The sequence below is a fragment of the Salmo salar genome, chromosome 14 (genome assembly GCF_965601325.2).
Source record: "Salmo salar chromosome 14, fSalSal1, whole genome shotgun sequence".
Taxonomy (NCBI): Eukaryota; Metazoa; Chordata; class Actinopteri; order Salmoniformes; family Salmonidae; genus Salmo; species Salmo salar.
The window spans coordinates 78,452,893-78,476,424 of NC_138304.1; the positions used below are offsets into that span (position 1 = coordinate 78,452,893).

The 23,532-nt window shown below is 41.8% G+C and overlaps 1 protein-coding gene across 2 annotated transcripts in view; it reads left to right on the forward strand.

The window, feature by feature from the left end:
* LOC106570219 (KH domain-containing, RNA-binding, signal transduction-associated protein 3) overlaps positions 1-23,532 on the forward strand; it is a 152,438-nt gene that overhangs the window by 93,556 nt on the left and 35,350 nt on the right. For both annotated transcript variants that reach the window (XM_014142306.2, XM_014142307.2), the window contains exons 3-6: positions 321-437; positions 3,601-3,747; positions 5,672-5,814; positions 6,747-6,933. In XM_014142306.2, coding sequence (XP_013997781.1) covers positions 321-437; positions 3,601-3,747; positions 5,672-5,814; positions 6,747-6,933 — 594 coding nt within the window. The remainder of the gene's footprint in view (positions 1-320; positions 438-3,600; positions 3,748-5,671; positions 5,815-6,746; positions 6,934-23,532) is intronic.

Sequence of the window (23,532 nt, forward strand, 5' to 3'; positions counted from 1 at the left end):
GCAGTTACTGCACTTTTACTTCAATTTCAAGACTGCAATCTTTTTTGTAAGGTAAAAAAACATTTGTTTTTCTCCTATATAGAGCATAACATTTGACCCTATGGGCCCTGGTCAAAAGTAGTGCACTATATATGGAATAGAGTGCCATTTGGGATGCACACCAGCTACTAGGAAGATTGTTCTCATGTCAACAATTCTTGTTTAAATTTCATCAAAAGCAGACTGTTGGAGCCACCATTTGATTGACATACAAATGTTTTTGTCTTTATCTCATCAGCACAGATACTCATTGAGCTTCTCTGCTTGTGTTTCTGTTTTAGTTTAACTTTGTGGGCAAACTGCTGGGTCCACGCGGGAACTCACTAAAGAGACTACAGGAAGACACGCTCACTAAGATGTCCATTCTGGGGAAAGGATCAATGAGAGACAAAGAGAAGGTAACAGCCAAGTCATTCTCTCCCTCTCTATCTAGTAAAAGACAAGTCCCCTCCCCTTCGCTCCCTCTCTTTCTCTCTATCTGATAACAGCCCAATCCCATTCCCTCTCTCTACCTCTCTGTAACGGCCAAGTCATCTCTCTCGCGCTCCCTCTGTCTCTCTATCTCTCTGTTGTTTGTGTCAGGTAAATTGAGGCAGACACCCTCAGTGGAAAGGCATCAATAACCAGCTGAGTTATTGAGGATGTGTTCTGTCTCGTTGTCTCTGTGGCAGTCTTTCTCCGTCAGTCAGTTTGTCATCATGGGTGATATGTGACATCGATGATCTTCAGTACCACACAGCAGCGTTCTGTTAGATTGTTGTGATCGATTCTCTCTGACGGCACACCTCTGGAACACCTGCTGAACAGATCTGTCATGGGGATGTGCTGACTCAGCAAGCTTCCACACACACACACACACACACACGCACGCAGGCACGCACACACACACACACACACACACACACACACACACACACACACACACACACACACACACACACCACACACACACACACACACACACACACACACACACACACACACACACACACACACACACACACACACACACACACGCAGCTTGGCATGCTTCACACACCTCCTCCACAACCTTACCAGGGAGATTTGTGATCTATGATTGACAGCTTGCTCCAGATCCTTCATGCACCTTACTTTTCAGACAAGTTATGCGTCCTGAGAAGCTCATGTTGTGCAGTTTTCTTCAGAGTTTGTTTTGCAGTGAGAGGCCTGTATTATGCAAGACGTTTTCTAGGATGAAGAGGCGCAATTCTAGCACCAAATTCTAATTGTATGGATACAGCTGTGTTCTTATAGCTACCTCCCTGCAATCCAGTTGGAGGTGGGTAAAAGCTCAGCCTCAGTGTATGCCTTATTGCAATGCATAGAACTCTCATAGAATTCCTCCAATATTTGGCCAAGATTGTCATGGTCAGTTACACAGAGGAGTATCAATGAAAGGATCAAAGGAAGGACACCACTGCAACAGGCTGCATCAGGCGTCTCCCTTCTCCTCCTCTGCTTCTGAGTGCGGAGCTGATGTCACCCCTGACATCCCAGCATTGTCGCCATAGACTCTTATAGCCAATAAGATAGAGAAGCATTCAGAGTCTCTGTCCTGAAGTTGCTTTATTGTACATTCCTTGGGCTGGGTGATGTTTAGGGAGGCGTATGCTTCTGGGTTCAAGGTTAGTGTTATGGAAACAAAGGCTAGTGGAGCTTAAAATGGATGATGAAATTACATCTAGTTGTTGACTTGGGCTTCCTTGTCCTCTGTCAGACCTCTCAGTCTGTAAGAAGTCATCCCAATACACATCATCCATGTTGTTGCTGTCGTGTCATCCTCCTGTCATTCAGGTTGCATAGCAAGGCATCATCTGCAACAACTAACAGCCCTCAAACATGTCATTCTCTGAGCCAAACTTTCTTTTCTATGTAGTTCCTATGGACTCTCACGCTGTTGTCTCAGGCTCTGTGCTTCTTTGTGCCTCTGTTTTTGGGAAGAGAATGGCTGTTTGATAACCAGTTTTACAGTGAGGAACATAAACAGATTCTCTATGAGGAATATCAACAAGAGAGGAGATGCTTGGAGGAGATAGAGGAGGTGACAGCTGTAATCTCCTGCCATGGGCTGCTGGGCACCTATAGGAAGACAGTGTGTGTGTGTGTGTGTGTGTGTGTGTGTGTGTGTGTGTGTGTGTGTGTGTGTGTGTGTGTGTGTGTGTGTGTGTGTGTGTGTGTGTGTGTGTGTGTGTGTGTGTAATTGATGTCTCTTATCCGAGCTATGTGAGGGGCCACACACACACACACACACACACACACACACACACACACACACACACACACACACACACACACACACACACACACACACACACACACACACACACACACACACACGCTGGCAGCTCCATCAGTAGAGGTACTCCAGACAGTATACACAGAGGAGCCTCTTCCTCGTAAAACACAGATTTATGAGAGAAATTTGCATCTCATTAACATACCACAGGCTCTCTTAAAACCTGGTTATTTATAATTAAATGACATCACATCAGAGGCTTTGCCTTGCATGGTGTTTCTAGAGGAGGGAAGTGTGTGTGAGTGTGTGCGTATGTGTGTGTATGTCTGTGTGTGTGTGTGTGTGTGTGTGTGTGTGTGTGTGTGTGTGTGTGTGTGTGTGTGTGTGTGTGTGTGTGTGTGTGTGTGTGTGTGTGTGCGTATGTGTGTGTATGTGTGTGTGTGTGTGTGTGTGTGTGTGTGTGTGTGTGTGTGTGTGTGTGTGTGTGTGTGTGTGTGTGTGTGTGCATGCATTGCATGATTCCAGTGGAGGAGGGAGAAGAAAGTTCTCAGTAGCTAGCAGAGTAGAGGAACAACACTAGAGAAGAGCAGGGTTTTGTTCAGATGAGGAAACCGGGGTGTCTATAAACCTCATATTGTTGTCTGTGCTGTAGTTTTACTTAGGGTTTGGCCCTTCAATTAACATATTGGCCTGTTTCTTTCTGGATGATATGGCCCATTGGGATCTATCTTGGCCTATATCACCTATTTACACCATACTGTAGTATGTATTACATGTAGTAGGTATTACATGTACAGTATACAATGTTGCACTCCTTTGTGGCATTAGAGGTCTAATCAATATTGTGGTTGTCAAACAATAAAAAATTTTAAAGTTAATCACAGGATTTGCTGAAATTGAGCTATAATTTAAGATTTATTTATACAAAAAGCATACAATAATATTGATGTCTTGATTTTGTCCAAAGTAACGGTTAGCATTGTTGTTTTTAGCTATATACACGGTATATTTATTTGGATGTTTACAGTGTATTTTGAATGCTTTCAGACAATGCGATTCATCACAATGTAAAAAATTTGTGCACTTAAATTGGAGTTAACTGATTAACTCTGACAGTCCTAATTAAATTCAATAATCCAGTCAAACAGATTAGCTGGATCAGTCTTGCTGATCCTGTGTGGATGATATAAACTGTGAGGAGTAACTGAGGTGACTTTATAATAGACCGAGTTACAACACTTTGTGACAACTTCAGGTGTAAAGAGGGCTTTATTAATATACTTCATTGATTTTTCTTCCACCAGGAGGAAGAGCTACGGAAGAGCGGAGAGGCCAAATATCAGCACCTGAACGAGGACCTCCATGTCCTCATAGAAGTGTTCGCTCCCCCTGCAGAGGCCTACAATAGGATGGGTCATGCACTGGAGGAGATCAAGAAGTTCCTCATACCGGTGCGTACTGACACCCACACACTCATTACTCTTACCCTGTTCTCTTACAACATATCAACAAAATACAACAGCTAGCTAGCTACTCTGCTTCTTTTGTCCAACATATGTCTAGACTATGTGCCTGTGTCCACACTGAACACCCAAATAGTACAGTTAAGCAATAAGGCCCGAGGAGGTGTGGTATAGGGCCAACATACCATGGCTAAGGGCTGTTCTTAATCACGACGCAACGCGGAGAGGCTGGATACTGCCCTTTTTGCTATTTTAAACGGATTACCAATGTAATTAGAGCAGTAAAAATGAATGTTTTGTCATACACATGGTATACTTAAGCAATAAGGCACGAGGGGGTGTGGTATATGGCCAATATACCGCGGCTAAGGGCTGTTCTTAGGCACGACGCAACGCAACCTTAGCCACAAACTCCAGAGGTGCCTTATTGCTATTATAAACTGGTTACCAACGTAATTAGCACAGTAAAAAAAAAAGTTTTGTCATACATGTGGTTGACGGCCTCATATACTTCGGCTTTCAGCCAATCTGCATTCAGGTCTCGAACCACCCAGTTTATAATTAAGGTTATACCATAGTAATAAGTGGCAGAAGTCTAGTCTGGTCCAGTCCAGTCACAACCAGTCAGCCGGCTGAAGCAGCTGAATCAGTAACAGACTCTGGGTTGTCTGATTGGATGCACGCCCCTGTGAGAGAAGGGAAGTCATGGGGATAGCTGACTAAGCTGAATAGCAGAGTAACATAGTCAGACAGGAAGCACTCAGCACAGCCTAACCCTCTCTGGAACTCCCATGCATCAGGCTTATTTACTCTTACTCCATGTATTATGGATGACTGATTTATCCCATGCTATTATGGAAGGATAGTAGGATCTCTCCATTCCATGCTATTATGGAAGGATAGTAGGATCTCTCCATTCCATGCTATTATGGAAGGATAGTAGGATCTCTCCATTCCATGCTATTATGGAAGGATAGTAGGATCTCTCCATTCCATGCTATTATGGAAGGATAGTAGGATCTCTCCATTCCATGCTATTATGGAAGGATAGTAGGATCTCTCCATTCCATGCTATTATGGAAGGATAGTAGGATCTCTCCATTCCATGCTATTATGGAAGGATAGTAGGATCTCTCCATTCCATGCTATTATGGAAGGATAGTAGGATCTCTCCATTCCATGCTATTATGGAAGGATAGTAGGATCTCTCCATTCCATGCTATTATGGAAGGATAGTAGGATCTCTACATCCCATGCTATTATGGAAGGATAGTAGGATCTCTACATCCCATGCTATTATGGAAGGATAGTAGGATCTCTACATCCCATGCTATTATGGAAGGATAGTAGGATCTCTACATCCCATGCTATTATGGAAGGATAGTAGGATCTCTCCATCCCATGCTTTTATGTGTAATATTTCCAGTCTCATTCTGAGCCATGATGATTTATTTCCGGTCATTAATTACATCTTTTAATTTCCCTCACAAATACACAGTGATGTGTTGATATGGAGGAGACAGAAGACAATCGTCTCCATGGCAGTATGATTAAACGCTGATTTCCATATTAATTGCTACGTTCCATTGAAGACGACTGTGTTCGACGATAAAGACACAAATGGTGTTCCTGGGTTTTATCAACAGGGGATCAGGAGTGTGTTGCTCTGCCTGAGGAGCAGCGGTCACGGCAACATCACACACACACACACACACACACACACACACACACACACACACACACACACACACACACACACACACACACACACACACACACACACACACACCGGTTGGTCACAGCAGCACTGTAAAGTACATTAATTAGATATTCCTACAGGGCTGTAACCCTGGAGATAAAGGCGTAATTTAATACGCTGTAATTAAAAGGGTGTGTGTGGGTGTGTGTGCAGGATTACAATGATGAGATCCGACAGGCGCAGCTGCAGGAGCTAACGTACCTGAATGGTGGCTCAGAGGATGCCAAGGTGCCAACGGTGAGGGGCAAACTACCTACAGCACGGGGTAGAGGGACACCTGCCCCAGGACCCATCAGGTACCTACTGCCAACCTGGGTGTGTGGGTGTGTGTGTGTGTGTGTGTGTGTGTGCATTCATGCATGTGTGTTGGTGTATGTATTCACTTTTGTGTTTGGTGTGGGGTAGGGGTTTGTGTGATGTTGATGGACACATGAAGCAATATCCTGATTTTCATAGACAGATACATAGACCCCATTCCAGAGATGCTATTCCAAATGGGAGAGTATTCTTAGACTAGGACTCATTCCCACAGCCTGAAATTCCTGAAATTCAATTATTACCATAACTAAAATGAATGACAGAATTACAGACCGTATATAAGTGTCTGCGTTTTAGTACATTCAATTCAAAACTCTGCTTTGTAATACCAATGGGGGGAAAATACACTATCCGGCCCAAACGATACACAATACAAAGTTGAGAACTATTGAAATTCGAATACATTTTTGTATGTATCTGTCCTGCTGTACTCTCTTTAAGATGTAACTCCCCAGATAACTTAAAATAATACTCAAATTGTCATTGCCATTAGAATATTTCATAGTATGCATGTTGTGTGGCTCTTAGACTTTCAAATGAAATACAGAGTATGTTTGTTGCTTGTGTTTGTAAAAGCTTCCTCAATTAGATGAAGAGATGTTTGTATTGCTCTGAAAGGGAATATAATTGGATCGGTTTTAAATTAGACAGTAATTAGCATTTAGCATGCCTAATATGAGTGAGATAAGAAAAAAGTCCTGCAGGCAGCGAGATTTACAGTCAGATATATAAACCACATATTCACTAACAATAATGTGATTGTTTAATTCAGTATATGTCTGAATTGCATAGGTATCTTGGTGACAGTCTCTTGGTCCACTTAAGCCATAGGGCTGTGGTCAAAAACATTGCACTATATAGGGAATAGGGTGCCATTTGAGATGAAGCCTGCAATTGTCCCCTGTGGTAGGAGTCGAGGAGGTGTGCCCCCTCCCCACGCAGCCGTCCCCCGTGGAGCAGCACCGAGAGGGGCACCCCCCAGCCGGGTACCATCCGCCCGAGGGAGGGGCGTGCCTGCACCAAGAGCACGAGGGGCTCCCCCGTCCGCGGGGTACAGACCACCACCACCCGTAGCACAGGACACATATGGGGAATATGTGAGTATTTACACAATAAGAAGGACATGTGTTTTCATATATGTACGCTGGCACACGCACGGACGCACACACACACACACACACACACACACACACACACACACACACACACACACACACACACACACACACACACACCACACACACACATTGTGTCTGTATACAGGTGTCCTCTTGGTAATATCAAAACAGAGGGGATTTCACTGGTAGCTGTTATGGTATGCTAGTTTACCTGTCCAGTCTGGAGGGAGCCCTGTTGAAATATGAACAGCTGGCAGAGACACTGTATATTAAACCCAGAGTCAGACCCCTTTGTACACATGCCAAGGAGGACTCCCTCCTTCCTTCTACCTCCCACCTTACTGTCACAGCAGGTCCTCAGGGACGCTGCACCAGCCCAGCATATTTAGCAGAGAGGGGTACGGTAGAATAGAAGGGGGAGGGGAGGAGCGGAGAATTGGGAGGAGAGGATGAGAGGAGGAGAGTAGGTTGCCTCTGTTGGATGAGTTTCCTGCCAGACCATAGCTAACCACACCTGACAGGTTTATATGGAGGTCTGCAGTTAGAATGGGTGGAGGTCTGCAGTTAGAATGGGTGGAGGTCTGCAGTTAGAATGGGTGGAGGTCTGCAGTTAGAATGGGTGGAGGTCATAGAGAACAAATGGTAGAGAGCCACAACTGGACCAGCTGCTTGACATCATTGTCACAGTGGTAAACTGGCTCCCCAGACACACGCACACACACACACACGCACGCACGCACACACACACACACACACACACACACACGCACGCGCACACACACACACACACACACACACACACACACACACACACACACACACACACACACACACACACACACACACACACACACACACACACACACACACACACACACACACACACACACACACACACACCTGGGGATCTGGGAGGGAGAGCACCACAGACATCTGGCTGATGATCAGTTTCACCATATCGCTGTGAATTACAGACTGAATGAGCTCCACTACTCTCCATCGTCTGAGGGTTGGTACTACACACACCTACTGTTTTGTTGTTGTTGTCATTGAGCGATGCTAACAAATAGACTCTTGTAGTTTTCTATGAAATGACTGCTGAGGAGGAGATGTATTTCTTGCTCATACTTCCTGTCTCATTCTTCCAGGTTTCACCTTGTCTACAGACAGTCTGGCTCAGCCCAAGGGCTTGAAGCCATGTTTTGTTTATCCAGCATGTTTTAGAGAAGTTAACATTACAATATATCACCTACTGCAGGGGTCTCTAATTACATTCAGCCACGGGCCGATTTTTTTCTTGAGCGGATGGTTAGGGGGCCGGGAGATATTAATACATAATTTGTACACTGCAGACTGACCTCGAAGCCCAAGCAGATGTAGTATTTGACAGAATAATTTCAAACCTTGATTACATTATGATGCGCTCACATATACCTCTCTGTTTATTAGGGATGTTTATCTCTCCTTACCAGCACTATATCTAGATACATGTGCTCCCACACGATACAGGAATGATACTTTTAGTTTAAAACGATTTGGTACGATATGATTAGTGGAACGAATCAACGAGATTCGGTTCGATGCGATATGATTCAATGCACTAACAGTTGTTATCAGTTATTCATTCCATTCAAAATGACTATCTGATAGTGGTGGAGCTCAGGTGCTGGACCTGTCTGAGCTGACTTCTCTGAGCTGAGTGGCACTGTGTGGTGTGTGTGTGTGTGTGTGTGTGTGTGTGTGTGTGTGTGTGTGTGTGTGTGTGTGTGTGTGTGTGTGTGTGTGTGTGTGTGTGTGTGTGTGTGTGTGTGTGTGTGTGTGTGTGTGTGTGTGTGTGTGTGTGTGCGTGTGTGTATGCGTGTGTGTGAGGTGAGGTGAGCCATAGGGTAGACTAAGCATCTTCCACTATCAGATTAGGGGGGGGCAATTTGTTTTTGTCCCCCCACTTTTTATTTGAAGTCCTCATCACCCACTGATTAACTTGTCATGTAGCAGATGAACAGGTATTGAGCTAGTTATATGTCAATATTTATCTTTAGAAATGAGCTATTACATTCAAAGCCAAGTGATATAACACAGCTTTGTATTTCAAAGCCGTCTCAAAAGCAAATGGTTTTGATTGTTTGGAATTTTAAGGACGAGAGCTGCTCTCTTCTCTCATTCTGACCGGTGCATCTGGCAAAAATGATTGTGGTTCTTTTTATGAAAGTACACCATTACCCTGTAAAAATGACCAAATGCACTGACTGTTTAAAGCAGAACTACCAAAAATATTTTGCATGGTGAATCTGCCAATCGAAAGCCCCAATCAGCAGTTAAATGTGCAATCAGCAAGATGTGAGTTGTGTCCACTCAGGTAGCCTACACAGCTCTGCCGGTAAAACAGAATTTCCTACAGAGCATTTGGTAACAATGACCCAAAAGTTTGATAGGCTGAAGGAGAGGACGAATCGATTCAGTCAGGAAAGATTATAGGTATTTTCTGAATGAGCCATAAACAAAATATATGAGAAAAAAAACATTTGAATTGGTCTTCTTACCGATCCATGCTTAATTTGAATTGGTTTGGGGTCCCGCGGACCGATACCCTAATATCTTAAACATTTGAACCATTATATACCTACTATTTATGCATGGGAATACTTGGTAACAGATTTCTCAAATTAAAATCACTTAGAAAAAAGGAACAAATTAAATGTACAGTTGAAGTCAGTAGTTTACATGCACTTAGGTTGGAGTCATTAAAACTCGTTTTTCAACCACTCCACAAATTTCTTGTTATCAAACTATAGATTTGGCAAGTCGGTTAGGACATCTACTTCGTGCATGACACAAGTAATTTTTCCAACAATTGTTTACAGACAGATTATTTCACTTATAATTGTATCACAATTCCAGTGGGTCAGAAGTTTACATACACTAAGTTGATTGTGCCTTTAAACAGCTTGGACAATTCCATAAAATGATGTCAAGGCTTTAGAAGCTTCTGAGAGGCGAATTGACATAATTTGAGTCAATTGGAGGTGTACCTGTGGATGTATTTCAAGGCCTACCTTCAAACTCAGTGCCTCTTTACTTAATATTTAAAATATATATATATTTCACCTTTATTTAACCAGGTAGGCAAGTTGAGAATAAGTTCTCATTTACAACTGCGACCTGGCCAAGATAAAGGAAAGCAGTGCGACACAAACAACAACAACAGAGTTACACATGGTATAAACAAACATGCAGTCAATAATTCAATGGAAAAGGTCTATATACAGTATGTGCAAATGAGGTAGGATAAGGGAGGTGAGGCAATAAATAGGCCATAGTGGCAAAATAATTACAATATAGCAATTAAACACTGGAGTGATAGATGTGCAGAAGATGAGTGTGCAAGTAGAGATAATGGGGTGCAAAGGAGCAAAATAAATACAATAAATAACAGTATGGGGGATGAGGTAGTTGGATGGGCTATTTACAGATGGGCTATATACAGGTGCAGTGATCTGTGAGCTGCTCTGACAGCTGGTGCTTATAGTTAGTGAGGGAGATATGAGTCTCCAGCTTCAGACATCATGGGAAAATCAAAAGAAATCAGCCAAGACTTCAGGAAAATAAATTGTAGACCTCCACAAGTCTGGTTCATCCTTGGGAGCAATTTCCAAACGCCTGAAGGTACCACCTTCATCTGTAAAAACAATAGTACGCAAGTATAAACAGCATGAGACCACGCAGCCATCATACCGCTCAGGAAGGAGATGCGTTCTGTCTCTTAGAGATGAACGTACTTTGGTGCGAAAAGTGCAAATCAATCCCAGAACAACAGCAAAGGACCTTGTGAAGATGCTGGAGGAAACAGGTACAAAATAATCTATATCCACAGTAAAACGAGTCCTATATCAACATAACCTGAAAGGCCGCTCAGCAAGGAAGAAGCCACTGCTCCAAAACCGCCATAAAAAAGCCAGACTACAGTTTGCAACTGCACATGGGGACAAAGATCATACTTTTTGGAGAAATGTCCTCTGGTCTGATGAAACAAAAATAGAACTGTTTGGCCATAATGACCATCATTATGTTTGGATGAAAAAGGGGGACGCTTGCAAACCGATGAACACCATCCCAAACGTGAAGCATGGGGGTGGCAGAATCATGTTGTGGAGTTGCTTTGCTACAGGAGGGGCTGGTGCACTTCACAAAATAGATGACGTCATGATGAAGGAAATTTATGTGGATATATTGAAGCAACATCTCAAGACATCAGTCAGGAAGTTAAAGCTTGGTCACAAATGGGTCTTCCAAATGGACAATGACCCCAAGCATACTTCCAAAATTGTGGCAAAATGGCTTAAGGACAACAAAGTCAAGGTATTGGAGTGGCCATCACAAAGCCCTGACCTCAATCCTATCGAAAATGTGTGGGCAGAACTGAAAAAGCGTGTGCGAGCAAGGAGGCCTACAAACCTGACTCAGTTACACCAGCTCTGTCAGGAGGAATGGGCCAAAAATTACCCAACTTATTATGGGAAGCTTGTGGAAGGCTACCCGAAACGTTTAACCCAAGTTAAACAATTTAAAGGCAATGCTACCAAATACTAATTGAGTGTATGTAAACTTCTGACCCACTGGAAATGTGATGAAAGAAATAAAAGCTGAAATAAATCATTCTCTCTACTATTATTCTGACATTTCACATTCTTAAAATAAAGTGGTGATCCTAACTGACCTAAGACAGGGTGTTTTTACTAGGATTAAATGTCAGGAATTGTGAAAAACTGAGTTTAAATGTATTTTGCTAAGGTGTATGTAAACTTCCGACTTCAACTGTATATTCTTTTTTGCTAAGAAAATAAAGGCAAACATTTTTTCCCCGTGGGTCACCTATTGGGGAACCCTGACGTACTGTATGGAGCATTCTGGAGTTACAACGTCTTTGTTTTGGTGATTAAATTACTTTCAGAATTCAGTGGCTTTACTATGCTGAATCATTACCTCTATCTTATATCAGTGATTTGATAAGAACAGTAAGTAGTGATATCAGATTATTGGGGAATCTCATTTTTATAAAACAAAATTATAAATGATATTATTTGCCTTGCAGTCTGAGGCTGATTACACAATACAGTAATTGCATCTAAATCTCATTCCATATATTTCATATGCCACACACATACACACGCACCCACACAAACACACTCGTGCACGCACACACGGACGCTCACAAGGCCATAAGGAACCTGTTCCCGACCTGCCTGTCAGCCCATTGGAGAGGAATTAGTAGTAATACGATTGTGATTATTCTGCCTGCTACCAATTTCTTACCATTCACCAGGAATCAGAAACACTTGTCATTTCAATTTGAACTGATAACGAGAAAGGTGTAGATGAAGAATGCGAGGAGACGGGCAGTGAAGGGTTTATGTGGTGTAAGGAGACGGTAGAGTGAAAGGATAGCACACAGTGTCGTGTAGGGAGAGACAGAGACAGAGAGTGGAGAGCTTTCTTGTTAAACCGTAGTGACAGCGAAGTCATTCCCAGGGTGATGCCTGGTGACGGAAATACTGCTACAAGCTCATATCTCATACCGTCTTCATGAGTTATCGTTTATTTCCTGTCCATAATCTATGGTGCAGGCCTCAGTCACATCACAGGCCTCGAACTCAAACACATGAGTTCCATCTGAGAGCAGATAGTGTCTGCATTCCTATGGGTCCACAAAATGGTGCACTACATATGGGATAGGGGCTATTTGGGACATTAGTAGTGTCTCATGTTAAACAGAAGAACACATTCAGAGCCTTCAGGAAGTATTCACACCCCTTGACTTTTTCCACATTGTGTTGTGTTACAGCCTGAATTGAAAATGTATTAAATTGAGATTGTGTGTCACTCATCTACACACAATACCCCACAATGTCAAAGTGGAGTTATATTTTTAGAAATGTTTACAAATAAATAAATAAAAATGTATTCGAGTCAATCAGTATTCAACCCCTTTGTTATTGCAAGCTTAAATAAGTTCAGGAGTAAAAATGTGCTTATCAAGTCACATAATAAGTTGCATGGACTCACACTGTGTGCAAAAATATTGTTTAACATGATTTTAAAATGACTACACTATCTCTGTACCTCACACATACAATTATCTGTAAGGTTCCTCAGTCGAGCAGTGAATTTCAAGCACAGATTCAACCACAAAGACAGTAGCGGTGAGTGGGTAAAATCACTGGGGAAGCCAAGACAGGAACAAAAAGTAATTTTACAACCTATGTGTTTTTATAATTGCGTTGTTTGCTCTATAACCTGTTAGTTCATATGCCATGCCACCGTGATATATAGGTCTAAGGTCAAGACAATAAGAAGACTAAATTCAACCACCCCTTTGTTTCTTCACAAAACTGGAGAGCAACATCTGTCCGGTGGAATCCACAAAGCATATTGCATGTAAAAAACAGTTACATGACCTACAGCATGATCAAGCAAGTTAATGTTTCCAACCTTTTCGAACTACTAAACAACTACTGATTTAGAACACCTGAGCGTTATCGCAAGTGGCGAAGAAAACCGGAGCTGCTTCCACTATTCCAGCACCATTTCAACATTTCGTCATCAAATCACCTATGCTTAGTCTAATACAGTGACAACTAACAGATTCCAAAAACAATTTAGTTAAATCAAAATAAGCTAAATATTATGTGGCTGTCCATGGTACTGATTTATGTTTATGAGGTGTGTGTGTGTGTGTGTGTGTGTGTGTGTGTGTGTGTGTGTGTGTGTGTGTGTGTGTGTGTGTGTGTGTGTGTGTGTGTGTGTGTGTGTGTGTGTGTGTGTGTGTGCGTGTGCGTGCGTGTGTTGCGCAATGCAAGTGGGTTAGTTTTGTAAATAAGTAGAAAAAACATGTTGAAATTCCAATGCCATCCTCCCCTCTTTCATGTTGCCCTAACGGTCTACACACACACACACTGTGCCATACAGTACACACTTTTAGTTTTAGTTGTCCTAGCTATACCTGGCTATAATCCTTGCTCACTAGCCTAACTTCCTTTCATTGGCAATGATGAGCCAGTTATTTAACTGTAACACTTTCGTTAGAGAAGTAGTGGAGTCAGGCGCAGGACACAACTTCAATAAACTTCTCCCACAGAAAAAGAACATGGTTGGGAGAAACACCTCCAACAACCACAAAACAGGAAACAATCACGGACAAGACAAACAGGAAAGGCAGAGGGTTAAATAATGAACATAATCAGGGAATCATAAACAGGTGTGTATAACAAAGACAAAACCAAACGAACAGGGAAACATAGATCGGTGGTAACTAGCAAGCTGGAGACGTCGTCCGCCGAATGCCGCCCGAACAAGGAGAGGGGCCGACTTCGGCGGAAGTCGTGAAATAACATTAGCCTACTACATCTAGCTACATATTGAACTTACATCCTCTCAGGTCAGGGGCACAATGTATGAATTTATGATTGGATCAGAATCACCGTTATAATCATTGGCCAGTATGAAGAATTAAGTAAAACCAAAAGTCCCAATCCCTATCTCCATCCATGGCTAATTCTAGCTAGCCACCGGAAGAGAACAACACAACAAGATGCAACAATTCAAGTTTTTCTGTCAATAATGTTTGGCTATTGGTGTGAAGCCAAATCGAAAATGGCTTCCCTTGACACTTTTTTTGGGGTGCGCCAGGACCATTCACAGTTGAGCTCACTCAGTTTAGGTCATCGCTGATTGGCTATTACCTTTTTATCAAGGGAGGCCAAATGCTCGCTGGTATCCCCTGCATTCATTGCTATGGTTGTAAATAATATCATACAGAATCAGATAGATGGGCTTAACATACAGAGACAGAAGGACACTGTTTTGCTCACTCGGATGCTGACTCCGTCTCTGGTGAGATACATTCAGCCTCTTGCGAATTGAAGTAACATTTTGAAACACAGAGAGACGCACAGAGAGACGAAAGATAAATTATATTTTTTATAGGATTTTTTGGGGAGAAGCCTGGCTTCCCTTGGCATCCATGAATACACTCCACTGCACAAAAACCAGGGAGGTTTTCCAATGGTTCGCAAAGAAGGGCACGTATTAAAAACAGCAGACATTGAATATCTGTCCCATCCTAGTCAACAGCCAGTGGAATCGCGTGGCGCGAAATACAAATACCTCATAAATGCTATAACTTCAATTTCTCAAACATATGACTATTTTACACCATTTTAAAGACCAGACTCTCGTTAATCTAACCACATTGTCCGATTTCAAAAAGGCTTTACAGCGAAAGCAAAACATTAGATTATGTCAGGAGAGTACCCTGCCAAAAATAATCACGCAGCCATTTTCAAAGCAAGCGTATATGTAACAAAAAACAAAACCACAGCTAAATGCAGCACTAACCTTTGATGATCTTCATCAGATGACACTCCTAGGACATTATGTTATACAATACATGCATGTTTTGTTCAATCAAGTTCATATTTATATCAAAAACCAGCTTTTTACATTAGCATGTGATGTTCAGAACTAGCATACACACCGAAAACTTCTGGTGAATTTACTAAATTACTCACGATAAACGTTCACAAAATACATAACAATTATTTTAAGAATTATAGATACAGAACTCCTTTATGCAATCGCGGTGTCAGATTTTAAAATAGCTTTTCGGCAAAAGCACATTTTGCAATATTCTGAGTACATAGCTCGGCCATCACGGCTAGCTATTTTGACACCCACCAAATTTGGGACTCACTAAACTCTGAATTACTCTTAGAAAAATTGGATTACCTTTGCTGTTCTTCATCAGAATGCACTCCCAGGACTTCTACTTCAACAACAAATGTTGTTTTGGTTCCAAATAATCCATAGTTATATTCAAATAGCTCTGTTTTGTTCGTGCGTTCAGGTCACTATCCGAAGGGTGACGCGCGAGCGCATTTCGTGACAAAAAATGTCCAAATACTCCATTACCGTACTTAGAAGCATGTCAAACGCTGTTTAAAATCATTTTTTATGCTATTTTTCTCGTAAAATAGCGATAATATTACAACCGGGCAACGTTGTATTCCTTCAAAGGCTGAAAGAAAAAAAAATAGAATTCTCGTGAAGGCGCATCTCAGTCTCACTGTCCCCAGGCTGACCACTCACAAACAGAGCTGTTATACTTTGCCCAGATACAGCAGACACCCCATTCCACTTTCTGGCGGCTTTAGAGAGCCAATGGGAGCCTTAGAAAGTGTGACGTTACAGCACAGATGCTGTATTTTCGATAGAGATGCAACAGAAGGACAACAAATTGTCAGACAGGGTACTTCCTGTATGGAATCTTCTCAGGTTTTGGCCTGCCATATGAGTTATGTTATACTCACAGACACCATTCAAACAGTTTTAGAAACTTTAGAGTGTTTTCTATCCAAATCTACTAATTATATGCATATTCTCGTTTCTGGGCAAGAGTAGTAACCAGTTTAAATCGGGTACGTTTTTTTATCCGGCCGTGCAAATACTGCCCCCTAGCCCCAACAGGTTTTAAGCATCAAATTGTATTAGTCACATGCTTCGGTAAACAGCAGGTGTAGACTAGCAGGGAAACGTTTACTTACTTTCCAACAATGAAAAAGAATTAAAGAGAAATAGTAGAAAGAAAAAAATATATAATAATAAAAGAAGGAATAAATACACAACTAGTAACGGTAACTTAGCTATATAGACAAGGTACCAGTTCCAAGTCGATGTGCAGGGGTACGAGGTAGTTGACGTAGATATGTACATATAGGTTATGATAAAGTCACTAGGCAACGGGGTAGATAATTAACAGTAACAGCATGTGATGTGTCAAAAGAGATGACAAAAATGTCAATGTGGATATTCCGGGTAGCTACAGTATTGGTTAACTATTTAACTAACTATTTAACAGTCTTATGGCTTGGGGATAGAAGCTGTTCAAGGTCCTGTTGGTTCCAGACTTGGTTCATTGTTACCGCTTGCCGTGAGGTATCAGAGAGAACAGTCTATGACTTGGGTGACTGGAGGCTTTGACATTTTTTGGGGCCTTCCTCTGATTGGTTTAGAGTTCCTGGATGGCAGGGAGCTCGGTCCTAGTGATGTACTGGGCCGTATGCACTACCCTCTGTAGCACCTTGCTGTCGGATGTCAAACAGTTACCATACCAAGCAGTGATCAGCCAGTCAAGATGCTCTCAATGGTGACGCTGTCTGAGGGCCCAAGCCAAATCTTTTCAGGTTACTGAGCGGGAAGAGGTGTTGTTGTGCCATCGAGGAACTTGAAGCTCTCGACCTGTTCCACAATATACCCAGTCACTATAAAGATACAGGCGTCTTACCTAACTCAGTTGCCGGAGACGAAGGAAACTGCTCAGGGATTTTACCATGAGGCCAATGGTAACTTTAAAATAGATACAGAGTTTAATTGCTTTCATAAGAGATAATTTATGTTAGTATTACTCCACAATACTAACATAAATGACAGAGTAAAAAGAAGGAAGCCTTTACAGAATGAAAATATTCCAAAACATGCATCCTGTTTGCAACAAGGCGCTAAAGTAACACTTAGAAATTAACTTTCTGTCCTGAATACAAAGCGTTATGGTTGGGGCAAATCCAACACAACACATCACTGTGTACCACTCTTCATCTTTTCAAGCATGGTGGTGGCCGCATCATGTATGGGTATGCTTGTCATCGGCAAGGACTAGAGAGTTTTTTAGGATAAGAATCCTAGAGGAAAACATGGTTCAATCTTCTTTCCAACAGACACTAGGAGACAAGTTCACCTTTCAGCAGGACAATTACCTAAAACACAAGGCCAAATATACACTGGAGTTGCTTACCAAGATGACATTGAATGTTCCTGAGTGGCCTAGTTACAGTTTTGACTTAAAAAATGTGCTTAATTTGAGCCGAATCCTGCCGGCATCACTCCGTTTTGGACTGTTTCGTTCCAGAACCTATTTGGCCGGATCCGGTGCCTCTCAGTGGCATGAAAAATAATTGTCACTATTTGCAATGTAAAAATTTGAATAAAAAGTTAATCTGCGTTAATTCTCCAGCCCCTCCCCCCCGTATCTCTCACATAACTAAAATTAGATTTGCTTTCAATGATCTCTCCCCTTCTCTCTGCTCTGACAGACATGAGCCTGCAACTCTCATCTCTCCAGCACTGCACTTTATCATTTATTATTAGAGGCACGCAAAGGGTTCTGGAGGAGCTGCGGCGTGCCTGATGAATCGAAATAAATTTGCCAAAGTTATAGAGTTACTGCTATCTGTTCAGAAAGAAATGACATCATTCAGAATAACCTATGACACCATGAGAAAGGCTCAAATTTAGTCACAGAGTATAAATAGCTTCTTTTAGACTAGCTGTGGAGTGTAGCTCAATAACAAGGCATAGCCTACAGTCTGGAACGCGTGGCAAATATGTCAGTAAACAAACACCATCCAAACAAAACGTGCCTTTCGCAATATTTCAATTAGTTTATAATCTCGGGAAAACACATGATGGAAAGCAAATGGCTCCTGCTGAAAATAGAAGACTCTAATCTGTCAGCTGTAAACTACCAAAATATTTGATCAACTTCTCTTCTAAATATTGTTTTACAAAGTAAAACAAGAGACAGAGCGAGATAGGGAGGCTTTTGGCACGACCACATATTCCATCACCAGCAAGTGAGCTGCGCATCATTGGGTGAGTCAGTGAAACTGAAAAGCATTTTTAGGACTATAATTTACTCCTCATATTGTGCCATAAAATATGTCTCCACACACCTACGCATAGGCTATTGATGGATTCAAGACAAGGTCGTTTTCATTGAACTCAGATTCTCAATCTGTCTGTGTCAAAGTAGCCTGTCATTTCAATCATTTGTGAGGTACTATGGTGCTTTCAAGACAACTGGGAACTTGGACAAAAATAGAGGTTGAATCATGACATCAGTGATCTTCAGGTCAGAAGAAATCCCCCTTCTGTCTTGGGACTGCAAGGCCTGGCACACTTCATAATCATTTTGGTAGCTCATGTTGACCAGTAGTGTGTGCCACATAAAGTATTTGACTCTAGCCACGAAATTTAGGAAATTAGAAGGGGGTGGGGTTTGGCAAGGCTATTTTCTTGCCTGCCGAAATTCTCCACCCCCCCTCTATCTTGGGACTGCAAGGCCTGGCACACTTCATAATCATTTTGGTTGCTCATGTTGACCAGTAGTGTGTGCCACAGAAAGAAAAATTAGAGTATAAAGAAACATAAACATTTATTTTAGAAAAATGCTCTAATGTTTAAGAAAATAAAAATAATATGCAAATATTATCACACAATAACACAAAAACATCACAGATGTCAAGTAGTCTATACATCTTTACATGTATTTTTCTGAGCAAACGGAACAGGGAACAAGGGAATAGTATAGGTTTCTTGTAACAACATTTTGAAATGCATGTGTTTTAGTGGCCATCTAGTCAGATGTTGGATCAAAGATCACCTTGAAAGATCCATATAAATGTTTTTTTTTTATCTACAATTATATTGAATTAGAAATTGAACATATCAGTGTTTTGGAGGAGAGTGACTGCTATTTCTTCTCTCATGATGTTAACATATTTGTCCGTATTTGAAAAGACAATCGACTCCTCCTTCAGAACACATTCAGCAAACTGGGGAAAAAAATGTGATGGGCATTTCGGTTTTCCCCAACAACATTATGTTACACATTATAATTCGCAAGTATACAACGACACAGCTATAATATAATTTGACAGTTCTGTTTTGCCTTTCAGTCAGTATAGTTTCAGTAGGTTAATTATGCATTACTTATACTCTCATACATACTTTCAAGGCAAAGACCCCACAAGAAGTAACATCTTGTTGGCATGGGTGAGGAAGGTACCACACGCCCATCTGGAGATATTACACCCCTTCTCTCTCAGGAATGATCTGAACATATATGTTAATAAAAGTACAGCCTTTTGAAACACTTTATTGATTACAAATAGAGATTAGTAACAGTATAGCATTTCAAAGACTTTATTATTTCATTGTCATTTTTTTTTTAAGACAACAGGCCTTGCAGTCCCAAGATAGAAGAGGGGGAGAATTTCAGCAGGCTTGAAAATAGCCTTGCCTGAAATCCTCCCCCCCCTTTAAAATTTACCTTTGTGGCTATAGTCAAATCATTTCTGTGGCACACACTACTGGTCAACATGAGCTACCAAAATTATTCAGAAGTCTGCCAGGCCTTGCAGTCCCAAGATAGAAGGGGGGGGGGAGGGTTTGGGTAGGCAAGCAATAAACATTTCAGAACAACTACTAGTCGAATAAGACATGGGAGAGATGACGGATTTTGCCAAAGAGATTTATTTATAGACTAATACACTTGAAACAAATAGCCAAACCGAAAACTGCAGACATTACTAGTGCCTCCACGCCATCAAACCGACATGAAAAATAAAATGAAACGCAGCCTAGCATGAACAGAAATCTCAACTAGCAAGCAAGTCGCAGCAATGAAGAATTGAGTGCATGCAAGTTCAAGCATGTCTCAGCGATGAAGAATTGAGTGAGTACGAGTTCATGCGATGGGGGGTGGATAATTCTGTCAGGGGTGTGGCGGATGAATCAGAATTAGTTGGGTAACATAGATAATTAAGATGTTTTATTTGCATAATATGCTTATGTGAGATACTTGTCATATGTGAATGTATCTGTTAAACCATGTGAAGGGATGGCGTGATTAATGGGGAACCAATTACTTGTCTCCACAATGTCTGTGCGCAAGTCACTGCCTCCTTTGGCATTGGGGGAAGGTGTATGGCAGTGTCTGGACCATTGTATGTCCCCTCTGATGTTGCACTTATCTTGAGATAGTGTATGACCTAGAGGATCACTCCCCTCAGTGAGCTTGTCCAGGAGTGGAGTCAAGAGGGGGTTTACTTGAGATGGGAGTATCTAGAGTTGTCAATTGATTTATGCCATTGGATGAGCTAATGGTTCTGTTCTATACCGTACCAGGGAGAGACGGTTCCAGTTTGGAGTAGGAGGACCAGACACTGGTCTATACAATGAAAACTGTTGACACAGCAGTTGCTGTCTGCTATGTTTTATAGATATCTTTCATACAAAACTTAACCTTGTGACCCATTCTATGTATCTGTGGTTCGTCATGTATGTTGAGAGGGGTGTATCTTGGCTATAAAAGATCTTTGTACTTTTGTGTTGACACTTTTCAATGGTTCATTAGAGATAGCGCATCATTAAAAGTCAAAGTGCTTTTGCAAAAGCTCTTAATTATTAAAGATGTACAGTGGGGGAAAAAAGTATTTGATCCCCTGCTGATTTTGTACGTTTGCCTACTGATAAAGAAAGGATCAGTCTATAATTTTAATGGTAGGTTTATTTGAACAGTGAGAGACAGAATAACGACAAAAAAATCCAGAAAAACGCATGTCAAAAATGTTATAAATTGATTTGCATTTTAATGAGGAAAAGAAGTATTTGACCCCCTCTCAATCAGAAAGATTTCTGGCTCCCAGGTGTCTTTTATACAGGTAACGAGCTGAGATTAGCAGCACACTCTTAAAGGGAGTGCTCCTAACTGCAGCTTGTTACCTGTAAAAAAGACACCTGTCCACAGAAGCAATCAATCAATCAGATTCCAAACTCTCCACCATGGCCAAGACCAAAGAGCTCTCCAAGGATGTCAGGGACAAGATTGTAGACCTACACAAGGCTGGAATGGGCTACAAGACCATCGCTAAGCAGCTTGGTGAGAAGGTGACAACATTTGGTGCGATTATTCGCAAATGGAAGAAACACAAAAGAATTGTCAATATCCCTCGGCCTGGGGCTCCATGCAAGATCTCACCTCGTGGAGTTGCAATGATCATGAGAACGGTGAGGAATCAGCCCAGAACTACACGGGAGGATCTTGTCAATGATCTCAAGGCAGCTGGGACCATAGCCACCAAGAAAACAATTGGTAACACACTACGCCGTGAAGGACTGAAATCCTGCAGCGCCCGCAAGGTCCCCCTGCTCAAGAATACATATACATGCCCGTCTGAAGTTTGCCAATGAACATCTGAATGATTCAGAGGACAACTGGGTGAAAGTGTTGTGGTCAGATGAGACCAAAATGGAGCTCTTTGGCATCAACTCAACTCGCCGTGTTTGGAGGAGGAGGAATGCTGCCTATGACCCCAAGAACACCATCTCCACCGTCAAACATGGAGGTGTAAACATTATGCTTTGGGGGTGGACAACTTCACCGCATCATTTGACGGGTCCATATACTGTCAAATCTTGTGTGAGAATCTCCTTCCCTCAGCCAGGGCATTGAAAATGGGTCGTGGATGGGTATTCCAGCATGACAATGACCCAAAACACACGGCCAAGGCAACAAAGGAGTGGCTCAAGAAGAAGCACATTAAGGTCCTGGAGTGGCCTAGCCAGTCTCGAGACCTTAATCCCATAGAAAATCTGTGGAGGGAGCTGAAGGTTCGAGTTGCCAAACGTCAGCCTCGAAACCGTAATGACTTGGAGAAGATCTGCAAAGAGGAGTGGGACAAAATCCCTCCTGAGATGTGTGCAAACCTGGTGGCCAACTACAAGAAATGTCTGACCTCTGTGATTGCCAACAAGGGTTTTGTCACCAAGTACTAAGTCATGTTTTGCAGAGGGTTCAAATACTTATTTCCCTCATTAAAATGCAAATCATTTTATAACATTTTTGACATGCGTTTTTCTGGATTTTTGTTGTTGTTATTCTGTCTCTCACTGTTCAAATAAACCTACCATTAAAATTATAGACTGATCATTTCTTTGTAAGTGGGCAAACGTACAAAATCAGCAGGGGATCAAATACTTTTTCCCCCCACTGTAGTTTAAGTATAACTCTGACTGGTGTGTGAAGTTTGTAACTCTCCTCATTTGGTAATGCGGAAATTAGCCACCACAGGGGGGAGCTTTTCGGCACAACACCAGTACCTTAGAGCTCCCCAGGTCACCTTCTCGCGTTCACTTTTTCCTCCGGCACCTCCCGATTTACAAATTAAGCACTGCTTAAATTGGCTTGAAAATATATGGCAAGACTTGAAAATGGCTATTTAGCAATGACCAATAACCAACTTAACAGACCTTGAAGATTGTTTTGTAAGAATAATGGACAAATATTGTACAATCCATGTTTGCAAAGCTCTTAGAGACACCCTGGAAGACTCAGCTGTAATTACTGCCAAAGGTAATACTAACTTGCATTGACTTAGGGGGTTGAATACTTATCTAATCAGATACATATTTCTTTAAAAGTAATACACATTTTCTTCCACTTTGACATTACATAGTATTTTGTGAAGATCGTTGACAAAAAAAAGACAATTAAATCTATTTTAGTCACACTTTGTAACACAACAAAATGTGGAAAAAGTCAAGGGGTGTGAATACTTTCTGAAGGCACAGTACAACTCACAGCATGGCTAAAAAACACATCTGGTAAAATTCATCCCAGATTTAAGAACAACATTATCCCTTTGGGTGATGAAGAGCAGAGCAGTGTGTGTGTGTGTGTGTGTGTGT